Source organism: Artibeus jamaicensis, unplaced genomic scaffold, assembly GCF_021234435.1.
Source record: "Artibeus jamaicensis isolate MK-2021 breed Jamaican fruit bat unplaced genomic scaffold, CSHL_Jam_final contig_373, whole genome shotgun sequence".
NCBI lineage: Eukaryota > Metazoa > Chordata > Mammalia > Chiroptera > Phyllostomidae > Artibeus > Artibeus jamaicensis.
In genome coordinates, this window is record NW_026521807.1 from 2381990 (window position 1) to 2402440 (window position 20451).

At 40.0% G+C, this 20451-nt stretch overlaps 1 protein-coding gene across 1 annotated transcript in view; it reads right to left on the reverse strand.

The window, feature by feature from the left end:
* Positions 1–16100, reverse strand: part of TBCA (tubulin folding cofactor A) — an 82941-nt gene extending 66841 nt beyond the window's left edge. Inside the window, exon 1 of the mRNA XM_037143703.2 lies at positions 15956–16100. Coding sequence (XP_036999598.2) covers positions 15956–16008 — 53 coding nt within the window. The 5' untranslated portion in view covers positions 16009–16100. The remainder of the gene's footprint in view (positions 1–15955) is intronic.
* Between the last annotated feature and the right edge of the window lie 4351 nt (positions 16101–20451).

Below are 20451 nucleotides of genomic sequence, written 5' to 3' on the forward strand. Positions count from 1 at the left end.
GAAGCACTAGGAAAATCTCTGTGGACTATAAGCCCTTACCTACCCTTTCTTCTCCTTATAAAAGCGTCAGCTTGAGATGAAATATTAAGATTTTTTTCATCTTAATAAGGTTTTTGAGGGCACATAATCCACCATCTTCTCAGACTGCTGATATCTGAATGAAGTTCCCATAAAGATTCAATTTTTGTCTCTACTTAATGGTTCTGGTAGCAATAGGCAGCACAAATTCCAACTTTTTCAGTTTCGGTATATCCATACAAAAGAATACTTTGCAGTCATTAAACGGAACAGAGGCTGCTCTAAATGTTCTAGTATGGAAGTGCAAAAATTGAAATGTGCAAAATATACTCTAAAGAGTATATTATCATTTGTCTTTGTTTTTACAGACATAAATGTAAATACTTGTGCATGCACAAGAAGGACAGCAGACACACACACACCACAAATGTGTTATGATGTTAGTTCCAAGAGAGGAAAATAGGTGCTTGTGGATGGGGTAGCAGACTCACGTTTTACTGTGTAACTTTTTGTACCTTTGAAATTTTGTGCCATATTGATACTGAAAATTGTTCAAATGACTGTCCTGAAATAGTTCAAAATATATTAAAGGGGGATGAAGACTAAGACAGGACACTGTTTCTGTTCTCAAGGTATTTAAAATGTCACAGAGAGTAAATTCATTCATTTTATATTTACCAAGAGTCCTTTTTGTACCAAGCCTCTGGAAAATGTGCCCTCGCCTTCATGTAGCTTATATTCTACTGGAGAGTAATGTATAATATTATGGTGGCCAGAGAGAGAAAAACTAGACCAAGTAAATCAAATAAGAGAGCAGTCTTCTGACAATCTAAATTTTCACATCATTATCCAGAAATCAGTGAACAGTCTGAGTTCCCCTCAAAAGAGCAGTGAAAGACGTTAAGTAAAAGTTAGCAGATACAGAAAGAAAAATACACATTAATGGCTGACAATATCATGGAAGGAGAAGAGACAGAAAAAAATGTAGGACTTCCGGCCAAGAGGGAGGTGTAGGTAGATACACTCTACCTCCTCACACAACCAAAAGCACAACAAAAAATTTAAAAACAAAAATAACCAGAACTGCCAGAAAATCAAACTGTATGGAAGTTCAATAACCAAGGAGTTAAAGAAGAAACATTCACCCAGATGGGTAGGAGGAGCAGAGACAAGCAGCCAGGGTAGAAAGGAGGCACTGGAGAACCTGGGCAGGTGAGGCAGTGGCTGGCGGGCTGGGTGATCCCACATTTGTATGCGGATAAACTGGGAGAAATAACTGGAGAGTGAGACAGACCACACAACCCAAGGTTCCAGAGTGGCGAAAAAAAGCCTCAAAACCTCTGGCTGCAAAAACCTATGGGGGTTGAGCAGCAGGAGAAACTCTCAGCCTCACAGGAGAGTTCACTGGAGTGAACTCTACGGGGTCTAGAACCTACACAAACTGACCCACCCAGGAATCAGCACCAGAAGGGCCCAATTTGCTTCTGGATAGTGGGGCAAGTGACTGAAAGCCTGCCAAGAGTGGAGCAGATAGCACTGTTCCCTCACAGATCCTCCCCCCATATACAGTGTCACAATACAGCAACGTGGGTTGCCTGGCCCTGAAGAATACCTAAGACTCCACCCCTTACTAATAGGTATGCTAAGACCAAAAAATATGGTTTGGTCAAATATGACCAAATGAAAGAACAGATCAAAGCTCCAAAAACAGAACTAGCCAATGAAGAGACAGCCGACCTATCAGATGCAGAGTTCAAAACTTGAACTGGTAATCAGGATACTCGCAGAACTGATTGAACTTAGTTGCAAAATACAGAAAGTGAAGGCTATGCAAAGAGAAATAAAGGAAAATACACAAGGAACCAACAGTGACAGGAAGGAAACCAGGATGCAAATCAAAGATTTGAACCAGAGGAAGAAATAAACATTCAACCAGAACAGAATGACAAACAAAAATTAAAACAAATGAGGAGAGCCTGAGGAACCTCTGGGACAACTTTAAATGTTCCAACATCTGAATCACTGGGGTACCAGAAGGAGAAAAGGAACAGCAAGAAATGGAAAACTTACTCGAAAATGTAATAAAGGAGAACTTCCCCAATCTGGCAAAGGAAATAGACTTCCAGGAAGTCCAGGAAGCTCAGAGAGTCCCAAACAAGTTGGACCCAAGAAGGAACACACCAAGGCACATCATAATTGCATTACCCAAAATTAAAATGAAGGAGTGAATTCTAGAAGCAGCAAGAAATAAGGAGACACTCACCTACAAAGGAGTTCCCATCAGACTGTCAGCTGATTTCTCAAAAGAGACCTTACAGGCAAGAAGGAGCTGGAAAGAATTATCCCAAGTCATGAGAGGCAAGGACCTACATCCAAGATTGCTCTACCCAGCAAAGATTTCATTTAGAATGGAAGAGCAGATAAAGTGCTTCTCAGATAAGGTCAAGTTAAAGAAGTTCATCATCACCAAGCCCTTATTATATGAAATGTTAAGGAGACACATCTAAGAAAAAGAATATGATCAAAACTATGAATAGTGAAATGACAACAAACTCACATCTATCAACCACTGAACCTAAAAAATGACCAAAAAATGAACTAAGCAAACAACTAGAACAGGAACAGAATCATAGAAATGAAGATCACATCGAAGGTTATCAGTGGGGAGTGGTAGAGGGGAGTATGGAGAAAAAGGTACAGGGAATAAGAAGCATAAACGGTAGGTACAAAATAGACAGGCGGAGGTTAAGAATAGTATGGGAAATGGAGAAGCCAAAGAATTTCTATGTACAACCCATGGCCATGAACTAAGGTGGGGGAATGCTAGTGGGAGGGGGAGTGCAGGGTGGAAGGAAATAAAAGAGAAAAAAATGGGACACCTATAATAGTATAATCAATAAAATATATTTTTAAAAAGAAAAAAATTAAAAGTAAAGATGAAACCAATTTGTTATATAATTCAAGCATTCTCCAATTAGGGACTCTGTTATACTGCAAAGATATTTATTATAATCAAGTTTTTGAGATCTCAGTAGGCATGTTTTCCACAGGAAAAATGTTATACTTGATGTTAAGTTTCACAAGCTGTCTCACAAAAGCCTGTTTAACCCTATATTAGTATTTCAATGTGCATGAAATACTTTCCACAGAATACTATGTATACCATGAATAATTATGTTTCTAATAAGGAAAAAAATCAGGATTCCAACCTGGACGCCAAGAATGCCTCTTAATTTATTGCATTCCTTGCCACAGAAGTGTTGACTCTTCTACCTCCTAGGAGGTAGGACGAGGGACTGGTACGGTTGGGATTTCACGGCAAATAGGTTCATCTGTCCTTTGTTCCTTCTGTCCCATCCACCCTAATTAAATAATAGCATTAAACTGGACAAAACGAGATGGGAAGTGAAGGGAAAGAATTAAGGGAAACAGCATTCTTCTCTACTTGTGATATAAGGCAGGGGTTCCCAACCCCAGGGGGACCACTTAGTGGTCCATGGCCTTTTAGGAAGCCGCTGCACAGCAAGAGGTAAGCAGGGGATGAGGGAGAGAAGCTTTGCTTGTATTTACAGCTGCTCCCCATCACTCACGTTACTGCCTGAGCTCTGCCTCCTGTCAGATCAGCAGCAGCATTGGATTCTCATAGGAGTTCGAACCCTACTGTGAGCTCACATGTGAGGGATCTAGGCTGTGTGCTCTGTATGAGAATCTAGTGCCTGACCATCTGAGGTGGAGCCGAGGCAGTGACACTAGCACTGGGGAGCGGCTGCAAACACAGATTATCATAAGCAGAGAGGTTTGACTGCACAGAGACTACAATAAATCAATTGCTTGCAGACTCATATCAAAACACTATCAGTGAATGGCAAGTGACAATTAAGCTGCATCTGGTGGCATGCCATAGAGCTACCTGCCCCCCGCCCCTGTCCCCTATCTGTGGAAAAAAATGTCTTCCAAGAAACCAGTCCCCGGGGCCAAAAAGGTTGGGGATTGCTGATATAGAGGATCGGACCAGAAGAGAACACTGAAATGAAAGGAAACAAAGGGGTGAGAGTTGAGCCTATAGCAACAGAATTTATACACACAAAAAATGAGATTAGAAGGGAAGGAAGAAAATCCCTAAAATAATTGGCTCATAGAAAAAGAGAACACATTGGTCCTTTCCAGAGGCAAGGGATGGGATGGGGAAAGAGGTATGGGAAATGGAAAAAGGGAGCCAAATGGTAAAAACTTCCAGTTATAAATAGATTCTGGGGATGTGATGTACAGCCTAGTGACTACAGTTAACAATACTCTATTGTATATTTGAAAGCTGCTAAGAGATTTAACACTAAAAGTTCTATCGCAAGAAAATGATATAACTTGAAATGACTGTTAACTTACTGTAGCAATCATTTTTCAATTTATATGTATTTCAAATCACTATGCTCTACACCTTGAATTAATACAATGTTATATGTCAATTCTATCTCAATGAAACTGGAAAAAAAGAATTAACATAATATTAGTAAGTAGAAAAGAAACTGTGAAAATATTGTTTACCTTCTCTGGCTTTAGCTCCTGAATTACCCAGCACACCACAAGGGTGTTCAGGACCCCACTATCCAGATCTCTACCTGCAGGCCTACCCTTCATCCTGAGGTATCCTATACTCAATGTACACTCAATGTATCATCCTGGAAATGGATATGACTGCCCTTTTCAAGGGGCTAGCCTTCCTACCAGGTAAAAACCCTGGATGCCTGAGGCATAAACATTTTTCAAGGAGTTAGGACGTGATTAAGTGTGTGGTTGTGGGGCTGAAACCTCACAACCCCAATTCCTTTCTTTATCTGTGGGGATATTTGTTTAAAAAGATAATCGAAATAATTTTATTTTTTTACAAAATGAAGAGTAAACAAAACAGTATTATTAGAATAAATTAAGATGCCTACCAAGCTTTGGAGAAAATGTGGATCAATTAAGGACCTCTCATAAAATGCAGTTAAGAATGGAAAACAGTACAATCCCTTGGGAAAACAATCTGACATTCCCTGATCAAGTACAACATTCATCTAACTTATGGCTTCAAAATTCCATCTCTGAATAAATACAGAAGAAAAACTCTCATATGTCAGCATCAAAGACAGAAACAAAAATGTACATAGAAACAAGAACTGGAACAATACAAATGTCTATTGATAGAAGAATGGATTAATTGTGGATTATCACACAATAGAATATTACACAACAGTCAAAAGTAAATGTACTGCATCTAAATGTAAAAACATTGATAAATCTTACCAACATAGTATTGAATAGTAAGTCTCAGAAGATATCCTTTATATAGATTTAAAAATTACTAAATGATATACTTCCTAGTAACATATAAATGATAAAATTATGGAAAATTAAAAAGCAAAGTAATAATAAGCATAAGATTAAAAATAGTAGTTACCTCAGGTGAGAAATGGAGCACATAATTATATATATTATTATAACTATTTTAATTCTTGTGTTAGGTAATGTGTTCATATTATACATTATTTAAAAGTAAAAAAATACAGGTATAAAACAAAAGAGGGCCATGCATTAATCAATAATGAATATGTGGCATAAACCAATAATTAAAATTAACTCAATTCTGTGCAACTAAGATCCAAAGAAAGAAAATATTTTGGGGGCAACAATATGAATCCATTCCTTATAGCACGTCTTACATCCTCCATCTTTATTTTTAATTCCATGTTCAACAATTTTTAAAAGTCTGTAGCAATATTCACCCCAGCTGTGGGGAAAAACTCATTACAAATAAGTTCAGTGTAATTTGATGAACCAAGTACATATTTGAGAAAACTTTGTCCATAAAAATATCTTAAAAAAGTTTTAACACTTACACCGGGGTCTCCACTATGGGAAAATATATGTGTGAAATACTTCATTCACTAATAATATAAATAAGATGTTAGAGTGACTTCTACCTTCGGTTAGAATTAAAAACAATCCAAAAGTCTCTGTCTCCTTTTTTCCCACACAACAAAATCATTAACAGTCATCCCAATTTAAAGTCTGCATTCTGAGTGAGAAAACATCCTGCTGAACTTCACCTGGATCTCAACTCTACCCTCAACACCCATCCAGTTGTTCAATAGTGCTGAGCACCTATTATATATTATACAGTACACCATAGGTAGAAACATAGATAAAACAGTCTTGCACTCCAGAAGCTCAGAGTTGTACAATGCTTCTCAAAGTGTGGTTAGAGGAACATATACAAAGGAATTATACAAACATTTGTAACACATACAAACTCTTGGATCCTGTCCTACACTTACTTACAGAATTAGAATTTTAAGGGTAAATTTAAGACTGTAAAAATTAGAATTTTACAGTCTGGGTAAAATGTTTAAAGGTACCCAGGTTGATTCTTTTACATGATAAAGTTTTGAGAATTACTGTTATAGTGTAGTGGTTCTCAAACTCTTTGGTCTCAAAACACCTTTATATACTCTTTAATATCAAATCCCACAGGTTCAGGGCTCAGTCCCATAAGACTGTCCCTAATTCAGATGCCAGTTGAAAGCTCAAGTTGTTACCTGTTCTTCAGACCAAAGGCTATAACTCAAGAGGTTCCAAGGACCTTTTGCTTTGGTTCAATTAATTTGCTAGAGCTGCTCACAGAACTCAGAAAACCAATGTACTCACTAGATTACTGGTTTATTACTGAATACAAATCAACAGCCAGGTGAAGAGATATATAGGGTGAGGTCCTGGGCAGAAAAGTTTCTGTCCCCCTGGAATTGGGGCCTAGCAGCGCGGCAAGTAAATGCTTTCTGGTTCACCAACCTGGAAGCTGTCCGAATCCTGTCTTTTCAGGTTTTTATGGCAGTTTCATTACATAGGCATGGCTGATTAAATCATTGGCCACAGTGACTGATTTAACCTTTAATGCCTTTCCCTACCCTAGAGGTCAGGGGTGGTACTAAAAGTCCAATCCTTGAACCATTAGGTTTCCAGGGCAATAGTCCCTTCTCTTTGGTAACCTAGGGGCTTTCCAAAAGTTGCCTTATTAGCATAACAAAATATACCTTTTATCTCTCTCTGTCTTCACTTAGGAAATTCCAAGGGTTTTAGTAGCTCTGTGCCAGAAATGGGGAGAAAGATCAAATACATGTTTATCATAAATCACATATCACAGGACCCAAGGAGCTTTTGCTTATGTGAATTATATCTATTCATATTTACTGTACTAGAAATTAAAACTTAACAATGTAAAATATTAAAAAGATTTAAATATAGTCAATCCACCTAGAAATAAATGTACATATCAACAAGAACTTATTTTTATGAAACATAATTATATTTTTCCCAAAAAGCATCTGAATTCTCATAGCTGCTTCTGCACCCAATCTGTTCCAATATCACATAACACACAGCATTTGTAAAACTTCGTTGTACAATTATGAGCAAGTGAAAGTGAAAAAGGCAAATAATGTCATAGTATTTCTATGAAACTCTGAACTTGCAGATAACCTGAAAAGGTCTCGGGGACTCCAAGGGATCTCTAAACCATACTTTTGAACTCAACAGAATAGTGGATAGAACAGACAGCTTAAATGTATTTTTAGTACTGTCTCAGTGAAAACTACAAAGTTCTTTGAGAACATAGAGAAGGGAGCACTAACTTTGGAGACAGCTAGGAAACTTTTACAGTGGTGGTGACATCTGATCTGACACCTGATCTCAAGTCCTTACACACTAGGTCCTATAAGGTCTATACCTTCTTTCTCCTACTTTGCAAAGTGGCTCCTCTTCTCTCACTTGGTTGTTGCTCCTCAAACTGACCAACCTTATTTTCTTTTACAAGCCTTTGTATCTACTGTTCCTTTTGTCTGAAAGGCTCTTCATCCACCTATCCCATGGCTGTTCTTGGCCGTATGTGGCCATCCTGAAAGTTAAAGAGAGCTGTACCTCCACACACCTGTAATCCTTTCAGGGCTCACTGCTTGGGAAATTCTGCCTTACACTAACCTTTACTTATGTACACTAGGAGCCATATTTAACAAAGTAGATGGTAGCATCATTTATAAAAGCAAAAAGAACTTAATGGAAAAAGTAAAACTAAATATCATTCAACAATAAAGTAAAAAGCAAACAAAGAGAATGAATTACAGCTGTATGTTTCGACATGAATAAATCTCAAAAACAGTAACATGCACAAAAAATGCTAAAAATGTTCCTATAGGTAACACATGATTCAAAATTAAGAATTTCCTCCATCCCTATCCTTCAGTTATACAGCTTCTCTCTTAGGAGACAACTGATGTGACCAGTTCCCTGTGGGTGTGTCTGTCTATCTAAATTTATACAAAGTTGTTAAGTAAGCAGAACGATACTATCATATGGTTTATGTATATCTACATAAAATTTAAAATTTTTAAATGGGCATGGGCATAATAAAAACCAAATTCAAAATAATTACTTAAAGATGAAAAGGGAGAAAAAGAGAGAAATGGACTCAGACAGAAGCATTTCAAATGCACCTAATAAATAAGTGATCTGGGATCTTTCAGATCTGTGATGTTATTTAAAAACCAGCTCTATCTGGGTACATAAAACAACATCACGATAGAAATTATGTTCTTCTATAAATGTACTGTTGGAAATGGAAGAGATCACACATTCAAGCATTTATATTCTAAGGGTTCTGAACTCCTATTAGTAACAAAATTTTTCAAATTTGCTTACTGCAAATTTTCAAAATTTCCTACCAAACAAAGAATGCAATGAAAACCCAGAACACATTCACAGTTAACACAGAGGAGTCAAAAGACCTTTCATTCCCACATTCAACTTGCAGAATAATACAGTTCATGTTGGAAAAACTATGGTCATGAACGGCCTTAGCTTTCTGCCTTCCTAGCTTGAAGAGACAGCTGGTTGCCAGCTGTGTAGCTCCTAAGAGTCATTGCTTGCCAAATAGTTGGCAGAAGGTGGTGAAGAGCTAACCACCTGTAATCCATTTTGACACTGCCTTTGACTATCACTTTGCAGAACTGGATATATTACAGAAATTCCAAAAGGAGTTGGCTAAATATGAAGGTAGGAAGTTGGCCATTTTGGCTTTAACTCAAAAAGGTATGATATAGGAAAAGAAAAAAGAAAATAACAAAAGCTTACAGGACTATGTCCTTATCCTCTCCCAGATACTATCTACCATACTTCTATCCATCATTACTTTAAATATGAGAAATGTATAAACAGCTAAACCAAAGTAAAAGAACTACATCTCTATGTCCGCTTAACTATACATATCATTAGTATTTTCCACTTTTATGTCAGTATAATATATGCATATACTTAGTATATATAAAAATGTATATCATCAGTATGACATAAATATACGAATATATACACTGAACAAATAACATGGAGATTTTAGTTATTATTTTTATTATTTTTATATCTTCTGTATACAGTGTGGACATACATGTATGTATATATGAGATATATAAATCATAAGCAATTCTATAGCAGAGGTATAAGTATAAACAAACTTGGGAAGATGCCACAGTTTAGGAAAGGTACTTCCTTTATTAAAAAAAATCAATACAATTTCCCCACAGATTCATGATGTAAAATTCTATAATCAAGGCTTGTAGATTTGTAATTATGGTATGTCAGCTACATTTAAACAAGAGTGTTAAAAGATTGTTAAAGTTAAACTAACACAATTGCAGTGTGAATTGTCCTAGTCTCTTTCTAATCTACTGGTGTCACTTTCATTTAATCAGGGGGAAACTATGGGCCAAAGTCAGTGTTATTTCCAATGCCCTAACATTCTTTGTTTGCATTGGATTTTAAGCCAATACTAATCTAAAATGGTTACAAAAAGATATATTTAAGAAAGTATTTTTAATCAATCAATTCACTCACTAGTGGGCTAATTTAGCAGGCTTTATTGAAAATAAGTTGCCTTTAAAGTGACTGAATAAACTTTTATGTTAAATAGATGAAAAGATTTTGTTCTGCAACTTGTAGAATTTCTTGAATATACCATAATGCTGGGGAAAAAAGAAAACACCTTACCAACACAAATAATATTTGGAAACTTATTGTGGACATGTTATTTGGTTGAAAGACCTTATGAACATTCAAAACATCAATACTACATTTTCTACTTTAGTGAAAATTATTTTCCAAATCATTACTAAAAAATTAATACTGGAAAAAAACTACTCTGGCATGGGTTCATATTCACAATGTGCATTTAAATTTTAATTTAAATAAGGTACAATACTGAATTTACAGTTACACTATTAGCAAACAGTCTCCAAATAACAGAGAAAACAGTACTACGTTAGCTAGTTAGAGAAGAGGTATGAATACTAATCATTCTGGTTTGCCTCAAACTTTCCCAGTTTCAGCAATGAAGGTTCCACATGCTCGAAAACCCTTTATCCCCAGGTAAACCAGGGTACTGACGCCACCTAGAAATTAAAGGGAAGGGGAGATTTTACAGTTCTGCGCTGGAGAAGAAAATTAGAGTAATATTTGGTAACTCCCTGATAGGATTGCCATATTAACTATGACCCAGTCACAAATACCAGCAGGCCCAGCAATCTTCCTGGAACATGGATTCAAACCTTTAAAGAGTCTGCCAGGACTTCCACCAAGATGGAGGTGTAGGTGGAAACACTTTGCGTCCTCGCACAACCAAATCTAAAAACAACAAATTTTTAACAACAATAAACGAAACCAAACCACACAGAAAATCGACAATACGGAGTCCGAAAACAACAAACTGCTCAGCTAAACTGGTGAGAGGGGTGAAGTTAGCAGCGGAGAGGGTCGGGCAAAAAAGATCCCCTGACCCGGGAGGTGCGCTGGCAGCCAAGGGCGGGGATCCCAGGTGCGGGCTAGCTACTGGCGGACACAGGGAAGAGGTGCGGCTGGCTGTCTGCAGTTGGTCGCACATTTGCACGCAGATAAACCAGTGAAGAGGCGAGCATTGAGACCCCTGGGCGCAGGGTGGCGGGCTCACACATTTGTGCTCAGATAAACAGGTGGGGGCGAGCAGAGAGGAGCGCCATTGCTCCCTCTCTAACCCCACCCCCATATGCAGTGTCACAAACCAGCAACCTGGGTGGCTCCGCCCTGGTGAACACCTAAGACGCCTCTCCTCATACGTAACAGGCACAAACAGATCAAAACATGGCTCAAGAACAACTCAGAGCCCCAGAGCCAATAAATCTAAGTGATGAAGAAATAGCCACACTTTCAGATGCACAGTTCAAAACACTGGTGATCAGGATGCTCACAGAGCTGGTCAATTTTAGTCACAAATTAGAGGAACATATGAAGGCTAAACTAATTGAAGTGAATGGAAATGCACAGGAAACCAATAGTAATGGAAAGGAACTGGGACTCAAATCAAGGGAGCGGACCAAAAGGTAAAAAAAAAAGACCAAACAGAAAAATATGAAGAAACAAGAATTCAAAAAAATGAGGAGAGGCTAAGGAACCTCCAGGACATCTTTAAACGCTCCAACATCCGAATTATAGGGGTACCAGAAGGGGAAGAGGAACAGCCATGAGTGGAAAACTTCTCTGAACAAATAATAAAAGAGAACTTCACCATTCTGGCAAAGGAAATAGACTTCCAGGAAATCCAGGAAGCTAAGAGAGTCCCAAAGAAGTTGGACCCAAGAAGGAACACACCAAGGCACATCATCATTACATTAGCCAAGATTAAAATAGAGGAGAGAATCCTAGATATCCTAGATGCAGCAAGAAATAAGGGGACAGTCACCTACAAAGGACTTCCCATCAGACTGTCAACGGATTTCCCAAAAGAGACCTCACAGGCAAGAAGGGGCTGGAAAGAAGTATTCCAAGTCATGAAATCCAAAGACCTACATCCAAGATTGCTCTATCCAGCAAAGCTTTCATTTAAAATGGAAGGACAGTTAAAGCGCTTCTCAGATATGATCAAGTTCAAGGAGTTCATTATCAACCAAGCCCTTATTACATGAAATGTTAAAGGGACTTACCTAAGAAAAAGAAGATAAAAAAGATGAACAGTGAAAGGACAGCAAACTCACAGTTATCAACAACCACACCTAAAACAAAAGCAAATTAAGAGGACAGCTAGATCAGGAGTGAACCATAGAAATGAAGATCACATGGAGGGTTAGCAACAGGGGAGTGGGAAAAGGAGAAGGGGGGAGAACGTACAGAAAATAAGTAGCACAGACAGTAGATAGAAAAGGGATAGGGGGGAGGGTAAGAATAGTAGGGGAAATATAGAATCTAAAGAACTTTAGACACATGTTCATGAACTAAAGGAGGGGAAATGGTGGGGGAGGGGTGTGCAGGGTGGAGGGAAACGGGGGGGGGGGAATAGAACAAATGTAATGGCATAATCAATAAAATAAAAAAATATATTTTAAAAAAGCATTAAAAAAGTCTGCCAGAGCCAAACCTACCAACTAATACCCAGTAACAGTGAGTCACATGTGAACAAAGCTGCTGCTGTAAGAAATTTAGCATAACTACCCATCCAGCCTGCAGTGCACACATCTCTCAAGTTTCACAGCCAGAATTCGTCCTGAAAAACAGTCCTGTTGCTGGCAAAAGGATATTTAAGGAATCCTAGGAGTCAGAGACTCTGGACAAAGATTCATTCCTGTCCAACTCTTACTTTACAAGCCATTCCTAGTAATTGTACCCTTTCCTTGCTCCCAGGAATCCAGTCTCTCTTAAAATTCATTTTCAAAAACCAGATACTGTGCTATGTTACCATGCATGGTAACACAGTTTCTTCAGGACTAGGGCCTAAAATAATGCCCTTGACATTTATGTCTACTTCCATTTCCAACATGGCTGCCATTCCCTAGACTGCCTTCACTATTTTGCCAACATGCTGAAACGCGCATCTTCCAGGCATTGTTTGGGCTCCCTAATGCCAAACCACCATCTATCTATTGCCTGTTCCCATACTCCTGTAACATTCCACCTGCCTGCCCAGATTTCCTCCTAAAACACACTCAAGGGCACTTCTGGATCACCTGAAGGATTCTAGCAGATTTAATTAGACACTAAACTCTAAGAATGCCCCCTCCCTTATGTATAGACTACCCTAGTATAGAACACCTAGAATATATTTCTAGTGGCTCTCAATTCCAAAAGAAAATGGAAGGAGTTAGGGGTGTGAATGGTGAGTTTAAATCTCTTCTTCCAAATAAAAGTTGTGACTTCTGAAGAGAAATGGGACTATGGGAAATGAGCATTTGATGAGAAAAAAAAAAAAGGTGATGCAAACAGAAATTGGATTTTAGACCACTGCTTTAAGAAACCAATGAACAGAATCCTGTTCACAAAACCAAGAGCCCATCTAAATCATGAAACCAATCAAGAAGTCTTTGAAACTAAATTTGGAGAGGGGAGAAAAATACATACCTTTAAAAACCTTTTATTATGAAAAATTTTAAAAGTATAGACACTATAATGAAGCCCATGATCATGCAGCTCCAGCAATCATTAATATGTTGCTATATCTGCCTCATCTACTTTTTTCTTTGCCGAGGTAAAATGGAGAATTTTTAAAATAGGATACTAAGGCAGAAGATGAAAGAAGTTCAAATAAATTTCAGGAGAAAAATCCAAGACAGAATGAGAGAAAGAGAAACAATATTTTCAGATTTAGATGGTTATCTACCAAAGCAAAATATGTGTAATAAACAGCTAAAATAGATCTTTTAGGCTTAAAAATAATCTAATTTTAGTACATATGGGAAATTCTACACCAAAATGTCACAGAAAAGTCATGAAAAAATGTATGCTAGACATTTCCATTAATTTATAAATAATCTGAGATACAGTAAATTATAAGGGTTTCACAAAAATGACTAAACTTACTAAATTAAAATTTGATAATTACTGAAATAAGCTGAAAGCTAAACTTTATTTCCAAGCAGTTTCCAGAGTACCTGGAGTTTTTGAAAGCCTAAAATATGGGCTTATTAATTATCTAAATGAGATTGTTTTCTCTAGAATATGTATTCTAAGCACAAAACTGCTTGAACTGAGTAATTTCATATACTAGTATAGATCATTAGGATAAGAAATGACAGGTCATGAAGGTAGTTAATGAAAATCTACCATTAAAAATCATTTCTCATTATACCCAGGTAATTATACTAAACAGACTTACTAAGATGAAATAACCAAAGCCTACCAAAGTGAACAAACAGAACTCTGGGGTGAGTAGCAGTGCAAATTATTTACATTTTCAATTACATATTTCAAACTGTAAGTAATTTAAAAAAATAATTTATATGTCTCAATTCTCCTATTATCATACATTTTTAAATACTCTTTTTAAAAAAGATTTTATTTATCTTTAGAGGGGAAGGGAAGGAGAGAGGGAGAGAAACATCAATATATGGTTGCCTCTTCTGAGTCCCCGGATGGGAACTGGCCTGCAACCCAGGCATACTCTTTTTTAAAACATTGTATTTAAAATAGAAAGTTGTATATCAGAAACCTTGCTTTCCCTTGCTCTGCCATTAACTAGTACTGTCGCCTTAGACAAGTTTGACTCTTCTATTTTATTTTTTTTAATTTATTGAGTTATTTTTCAAGTACAGTTTTCTTTTGTCAATTTGACTCTTCTATTTTAACGTCATTAAACCTCAGTTTCTCATCCGTAAAAGGGGAAAACAAACAATATTATTAGTTAACATTTACTAGCCACTTGCTATTGGCCACATACTATGTTAAACAGTATGCAGATTATGCATAGCAGGCACTTCTTGCAACATCTGCAGGAGGTGAATACTTTCTCCATTTCTGAAAAAATGGTGCAAAGTAGTATATTCAAAAGCACATAATAAATGAAAGAATTAAGATTTGAACCCAAGCAGTCTCACTTCAGAAGAGATTGTGCATTCATTTAACTACTCCTCATACCATTTTCCTTCCTGCCTTCATAATACTGAAAGCTTCTAGGAAAGCACGATGCAACGCTATTGCCCCTCTGGGGCAATACCTAAAAAAGTGAATGTATTCTCTTCTTTGCCTTGTCCTTCACACAGTATGTTAAAAGGGGGTCTAAAGGTGAGCAAAGATGAAAAAGCCAGCTGGCTAGGATGAGTCATTTCTACTGAAAATAACCCGCTTCTTCATAAGCCTGTTTAACTTTTCTCCCCGAACTCTTCAGCAAAAAGTTTGACCTTGCGTCTGAAGTTCTAACAAGCACTGAAGTGTCTAACAGCAGTCAGGAATTAAGGGGCGATTACAGGGCCCGGCTCCGGAGGGCAGTTATTTAAACAGCATCCCACCGCGCCTGGGGCGAGCGTCGGGAAGCAGAGTGGGGAGAGTTAGGCCACAGGAGTTTGGCGAGAGTGCTGGAAGTTCACGCCCCAGTTCTCACGAGTGCGAGTCCCGCCTACCACATTAGATCACCCGGCAAGAACAGGGTCCCATTTTTTTGATGAGGGCCGGGCTCTCGGCGTCCCCCCGAAACTTCCGACCGACTCGCGAGCCCCCCCCCCCCCCCGCCAGGCCGCCTTCCTCCAGTCCGGTTGGCGGGGAGATGAGGGGCGCGCGCACACACAGCAGGTATCACCAAAGCCCGGCCCGGCCTCCCGACCGCGGCCGCCGCCCCTCCAGCTCCCACACCGCGGACGCTGGGGAGCAGGGGCTGCCGTCGACCCTTGCGGCTCCACGATTGGCATTTCGAGCGCAGAGGCAACGGGAGAGACGTGCCCCGGCCCCGCGCTCGGGCACCGGCGCGCCCCGCGGCGTCCCTGCCCTGCCTCCGCCGGCCGCGGAGCTCTGGGTGCGGCCTGGAGTCCCACGCACGCCACGGGCCTGCGCTCCGCCCGGCCTCTCGGGCCGCCACGAAAGCGAGGGAGAGGAGGAGCTGGCGGCTGCGCCGTTCGAGGCTCCTTACCGCTTCACCACGCCGGTTTTGATCTTGATTTGCCTCACGCGGGGATCGGCCATGATCCCTGGAGCGCCGCTGCGAGGAGGGGCGGAGAGCCGGGGTAACCGTGCGGGTGTCCGCGGAAGAGGCGGTGTCGTCGGCGTAGCAGCCGCGGCCCCGCGCGCATGCGCACACCCTGGCGCCCCAGCCACACCCGGGGGGCGGGGGGCGGGGGGCGCGGGTCCCGGACTGCTCTGCCTCCAGGCCGCTGTCCCCGGCGGCCACCTAGTTCTCTCCTAGCGGAACTTGTTATAGTCTCTCAGACAGCTCTCCTTTCAGTGCCTGAACAGCTGTCAGTTTAGTATGAACACAAGTTATACTTTTCCCGGTCGCCACAGCATGGACGTGTTGGGAAACTTGAGTTATCTCCTAGATAGACTGGTTTGGCGGTGACGTGCTTTGTGCGATTATCTGATTAATGGACAGAGTGGCCTGAAAATCGAATTAAAGATATTTTTTCGGTGTCATTATCTGGTGTCAAGTGGGCCAAAGCGATGTCTCTTTGATAAAATAAACGGTCATCGAGCATGCAGTCAAGAAAATCCCTACCTTCTACCTCAGACCATTGCCCGGGCCCCCCCAAATGGAGAGATGTACTTCACAAAGGAAATGACTAAAGGACTTATTCAAATAATCACCCAGGATGTATCTTAAATACTTGACTTATGAAAATGTGTGTAGCACACAAAAGCTTGGGCCTCGGGGCAGACCAACTGGCACTCAGGGCTCCATCCTATAATAGGTGGATGACATTGGACATGTAAGTTATTTAACCTCCCTTCTGAGTCCGTTTCCTTGTATGCAAATCGGGAATAATAATGCCCAGTTTACAGAGTAGATAGGAACATTAAAGCTCCTGCCTGGCACACGATAGATGCTCAATAGCTTTAAACCACTGTTTTAAATTTTCAAAAAACGTGTCTTTTGCACAAAAGGGGTTGCGCCTCCACATCAGCCTCTTCCTGATGAAGTTCTCCAAGGAAGCCAGGGCAGAGTCTTTTTTCTTTTGTTTTTTCTTGGTATCATTCTTCAAAGCCATCTACCTGTCTTTTTCCCTTCCCTACACTTGCTGTACTGATTCTGGCTTTCATGCCTAGCTCTGGAACACTCTTTACCTTGCCAGTCCAAGACCCTTATTTTAAATCAGGAGCAAAATCCAACTTCCGGAGAAAGTCTACCACGATGGACCACCCCTCTCCCCACTGCCTGATCCATGCTCCCAGGATGCTCTGGAGTCACCCAATACTAATTTTCACTTGTGGTATATTTCTTTTAAAAACTATTGTTTGAGTCCTTCACAGGGGCATGCTCACTCTCCCAGTTGGGTTATATGCTTATAGCATCTTTAGAGGCAAGAATCTTGTATTCCATAAATTCTCCTCCACAAATTTCCACCTGTGTTCTGTACATAGCACTTGCTAAATTTGATAACTATTGTTATCCAACTGCCTGGCACACTGAAATACAATTTCAAGTGACATAGCAGAGCAATGAAATATTGGGGGGCAGGGGGATGAGTGAGATCAAAACAAAAGAAAAGCCCAGCATACTCACCAAAGCACAATGCTACAGTTAAAATACAATAGCTCATTAATATAAAGTTACTGGGAAGTCCCATAAGGCAAAGAAAACACAGCAGCTAGACCCAGAAACCAAAAGATTGTGCAGCTAGGGCTCTTGTCACCGTCAAGGATGTTCCTTCAATCAGGCAACAAAAGCCATGTAACTCTCTATATCCCTTTCTGCCTTGGTTTCCAGAACCCCAGAGCTCAGTTTGGGGCTGATTTGCAGGACTTTTCCCTCAGCCTAGGTTTTCTAATGTAAATAACATCTATCTCCCCCAACTTCCAAATCTACTTCCACTCCTTTGCCCATTTTCTCTGTTTTAATGATTTTATATCTATGACTTTTTCCTGTAAAACACTAATAAATAAACGTAACACACTGACCAAAATAGCTGTGCTGCTGCTGCTGCTGTGTTCTCAGGCCCATGTCCAGGCTCTCAAGGACAGGGTGTGTTTGTGTCTGTGAGCATCACACTGGATGCTTGAGGCTATGGGTTAAGACCATGGAGTTTGGCCCCCACCCCTAAGGATGGGAGATAGGAGATCAGGAGTTTACAGTAGGTGTAAAGAAGCTTTAATTTGGGGGGCTGAACTGTTTGGGGTCATATCCTAGCTCTGCTTCTTACTAACTGTAAACTTGGACAAGTTACTAACCTCCTTATGTGCCAGTTTGTTCATCTGTGAAATATGGGTGGTAGTAATAAAAGTACCTACCTCATAAGGTTGTTATAAAGCTGAAATGAGTTAATATTTGAAGTGCTTAGCACAGTGCTGGTACTTACTAAGCCTCACACAAAGTGTTCATTAAATAAACAAGTCATCTGGGAAGGCAGACCTAAGTAGGACACTAAGAACACAGTAGAACACATATTCAAAGGAATACAGAAATGTACATGTTATAATTAATGAGATCATACTGAATTCATGTTTGTTAACTCTACCTAACAAGGACCTGTGTTGGACTCACCACTAGACTCCCAGCATGTAGCAATGCTTGCCCCATCATAGGTACTCCATAAATATGTGTTGAATGAATGAAGGAATGTGGCTTTAAAACTTTATTTTCCATTTAATAGTGTCACAGAACCTTCCTATTTCAGCAAGTGGGCTACTAAAATAATCTGAAATTTCCCTCCACCATCTTTTTCCAGGCCTTGCTCCTTGGGGTCTGAATTGTGAGGAGGTAGACCCAATGGAGGTACTTTTATGTTACTAGAGGACTAATCACAGGAGTACTAACCATGAGAAAGTAGTAACCATAGGAGAGATAGTACTGACCCAGGGCATTTGAAATAGAAACTATGTAAGATGCATTTTTCACTGCCACCCTTTTGTCCCCTTATCCCTAAACCTTGATTGAGTTCTTAATAAATATTCCAGCCTGGGTCTCGGTCAAACTATAGGAATGAATGTGTAGGGAACTCTATAGCAAGTAAGTTAATCAACATTAAGATTGAGGGTTGCAGTGACCGCCAGGACTGGGGGAAATCTGGCAGAACAAGAGGAAAGTCCAGCCACCTCCTCCCTGAGTGGCAATTCTTCCATTACAAATTTTGGAGGGTTTAGGTACTGCTTTATTAAAGAAAACTGCATATTCCATTACAAATAGAAGTTGTTTTTCCCACAAGGGGCTATGAAATCAGTCTCGCCATCCCTTCATGCCTTTCTTTGCTCGTTGACTGCAAGCTCCTCAAGATGAGAGACCACAGTATGTTCATCTTTGTCTCCTGGGCACCAAGCTTATGCCTAGTGCCCAGTGGATGCACACAGTACGTACTTGCTGAGTTAAGGAAAAGTCAAATATAGCACTAATTTCTATAATTAGAAATACAGATTTCTAATTTTGACAAAAACAAAAGACTGGTCATGCTTTTACTCTCTGGGATGGAACTGAAAGGTAGTCAGCATGCCATGAGACTTGCATGCTATACTCCAGTATGTTGCTCTAATGTTGTACTTCTGTTTTAATAAAACTAGATGGCCAATTGGAAAAGACACCCCTGGAAAGACTATTTAAATAAAGAAGTACTGTTGATAAGAACATATATTTTTTTAAAGATTTTATTTATTTATTTTAGAGAGATGAGGAAGGGAGGGAGAAAGAGAGGGAGTGAAACATCAATGTGTGGGTGCCTCTAGCACACCCCATGCTGGGGATATGGCCTGCAACCCAGGCATGTACCCTGACTGGGAATCAAACCCAGGATGCTTTGGTTCTCAGGCCTGCGCTCAATCCACTGAGCTACACCAGCCAGGGCCAGAACATATATTTTTAAATGTCTCTGGTAATTACCTATAGGTATTGGAAAGCCTTGAAATATTTCCTTCATCATTAGGAAATACACCTCTTCTGAAGAGATTCAGAAGATATCCTTCCTTCCCTGCCACTTCTACCTCTTTGCAAATTCTCTGGGCCTCCTTCTTTACTGGAGCCACTGCAGTGCCCCTATCAAACTTGGGCTTTGACCAGCATTGCATGAGTGCCACCTGGGCCATGCACTGCCCCCAAGACAGGATACAGGCACAGGAAACTGCTCAGCACACAGGTACACACAACCCAGTAGTGTGAGAGAACAGGAGCCTGTGGATAAGTGCTCCACCCTTTCATTTTCCAGGAAGCAGGCACTTATGAGACACATCGTGTAAGGCTCTTCAGGTGGTCCCATGGAATCAAACATCAATCAATCACCTGTAGCAGTGGCGAACTCAATAATCCATGTTTGCATTTGCTTTTCTTCTTTTCCTATCTCATTTATCCATTCCTCACTCCTGGCCTCCAGAATCACTTCCCACATAAGTGGAATAGTAATATACTGCACTTGTGAATAATGTTCTGATCAAGGGATTCAGAAGACTGTCAGCTTTGAGCAGGGCACAGAACAAGAATGGACTTTGCAT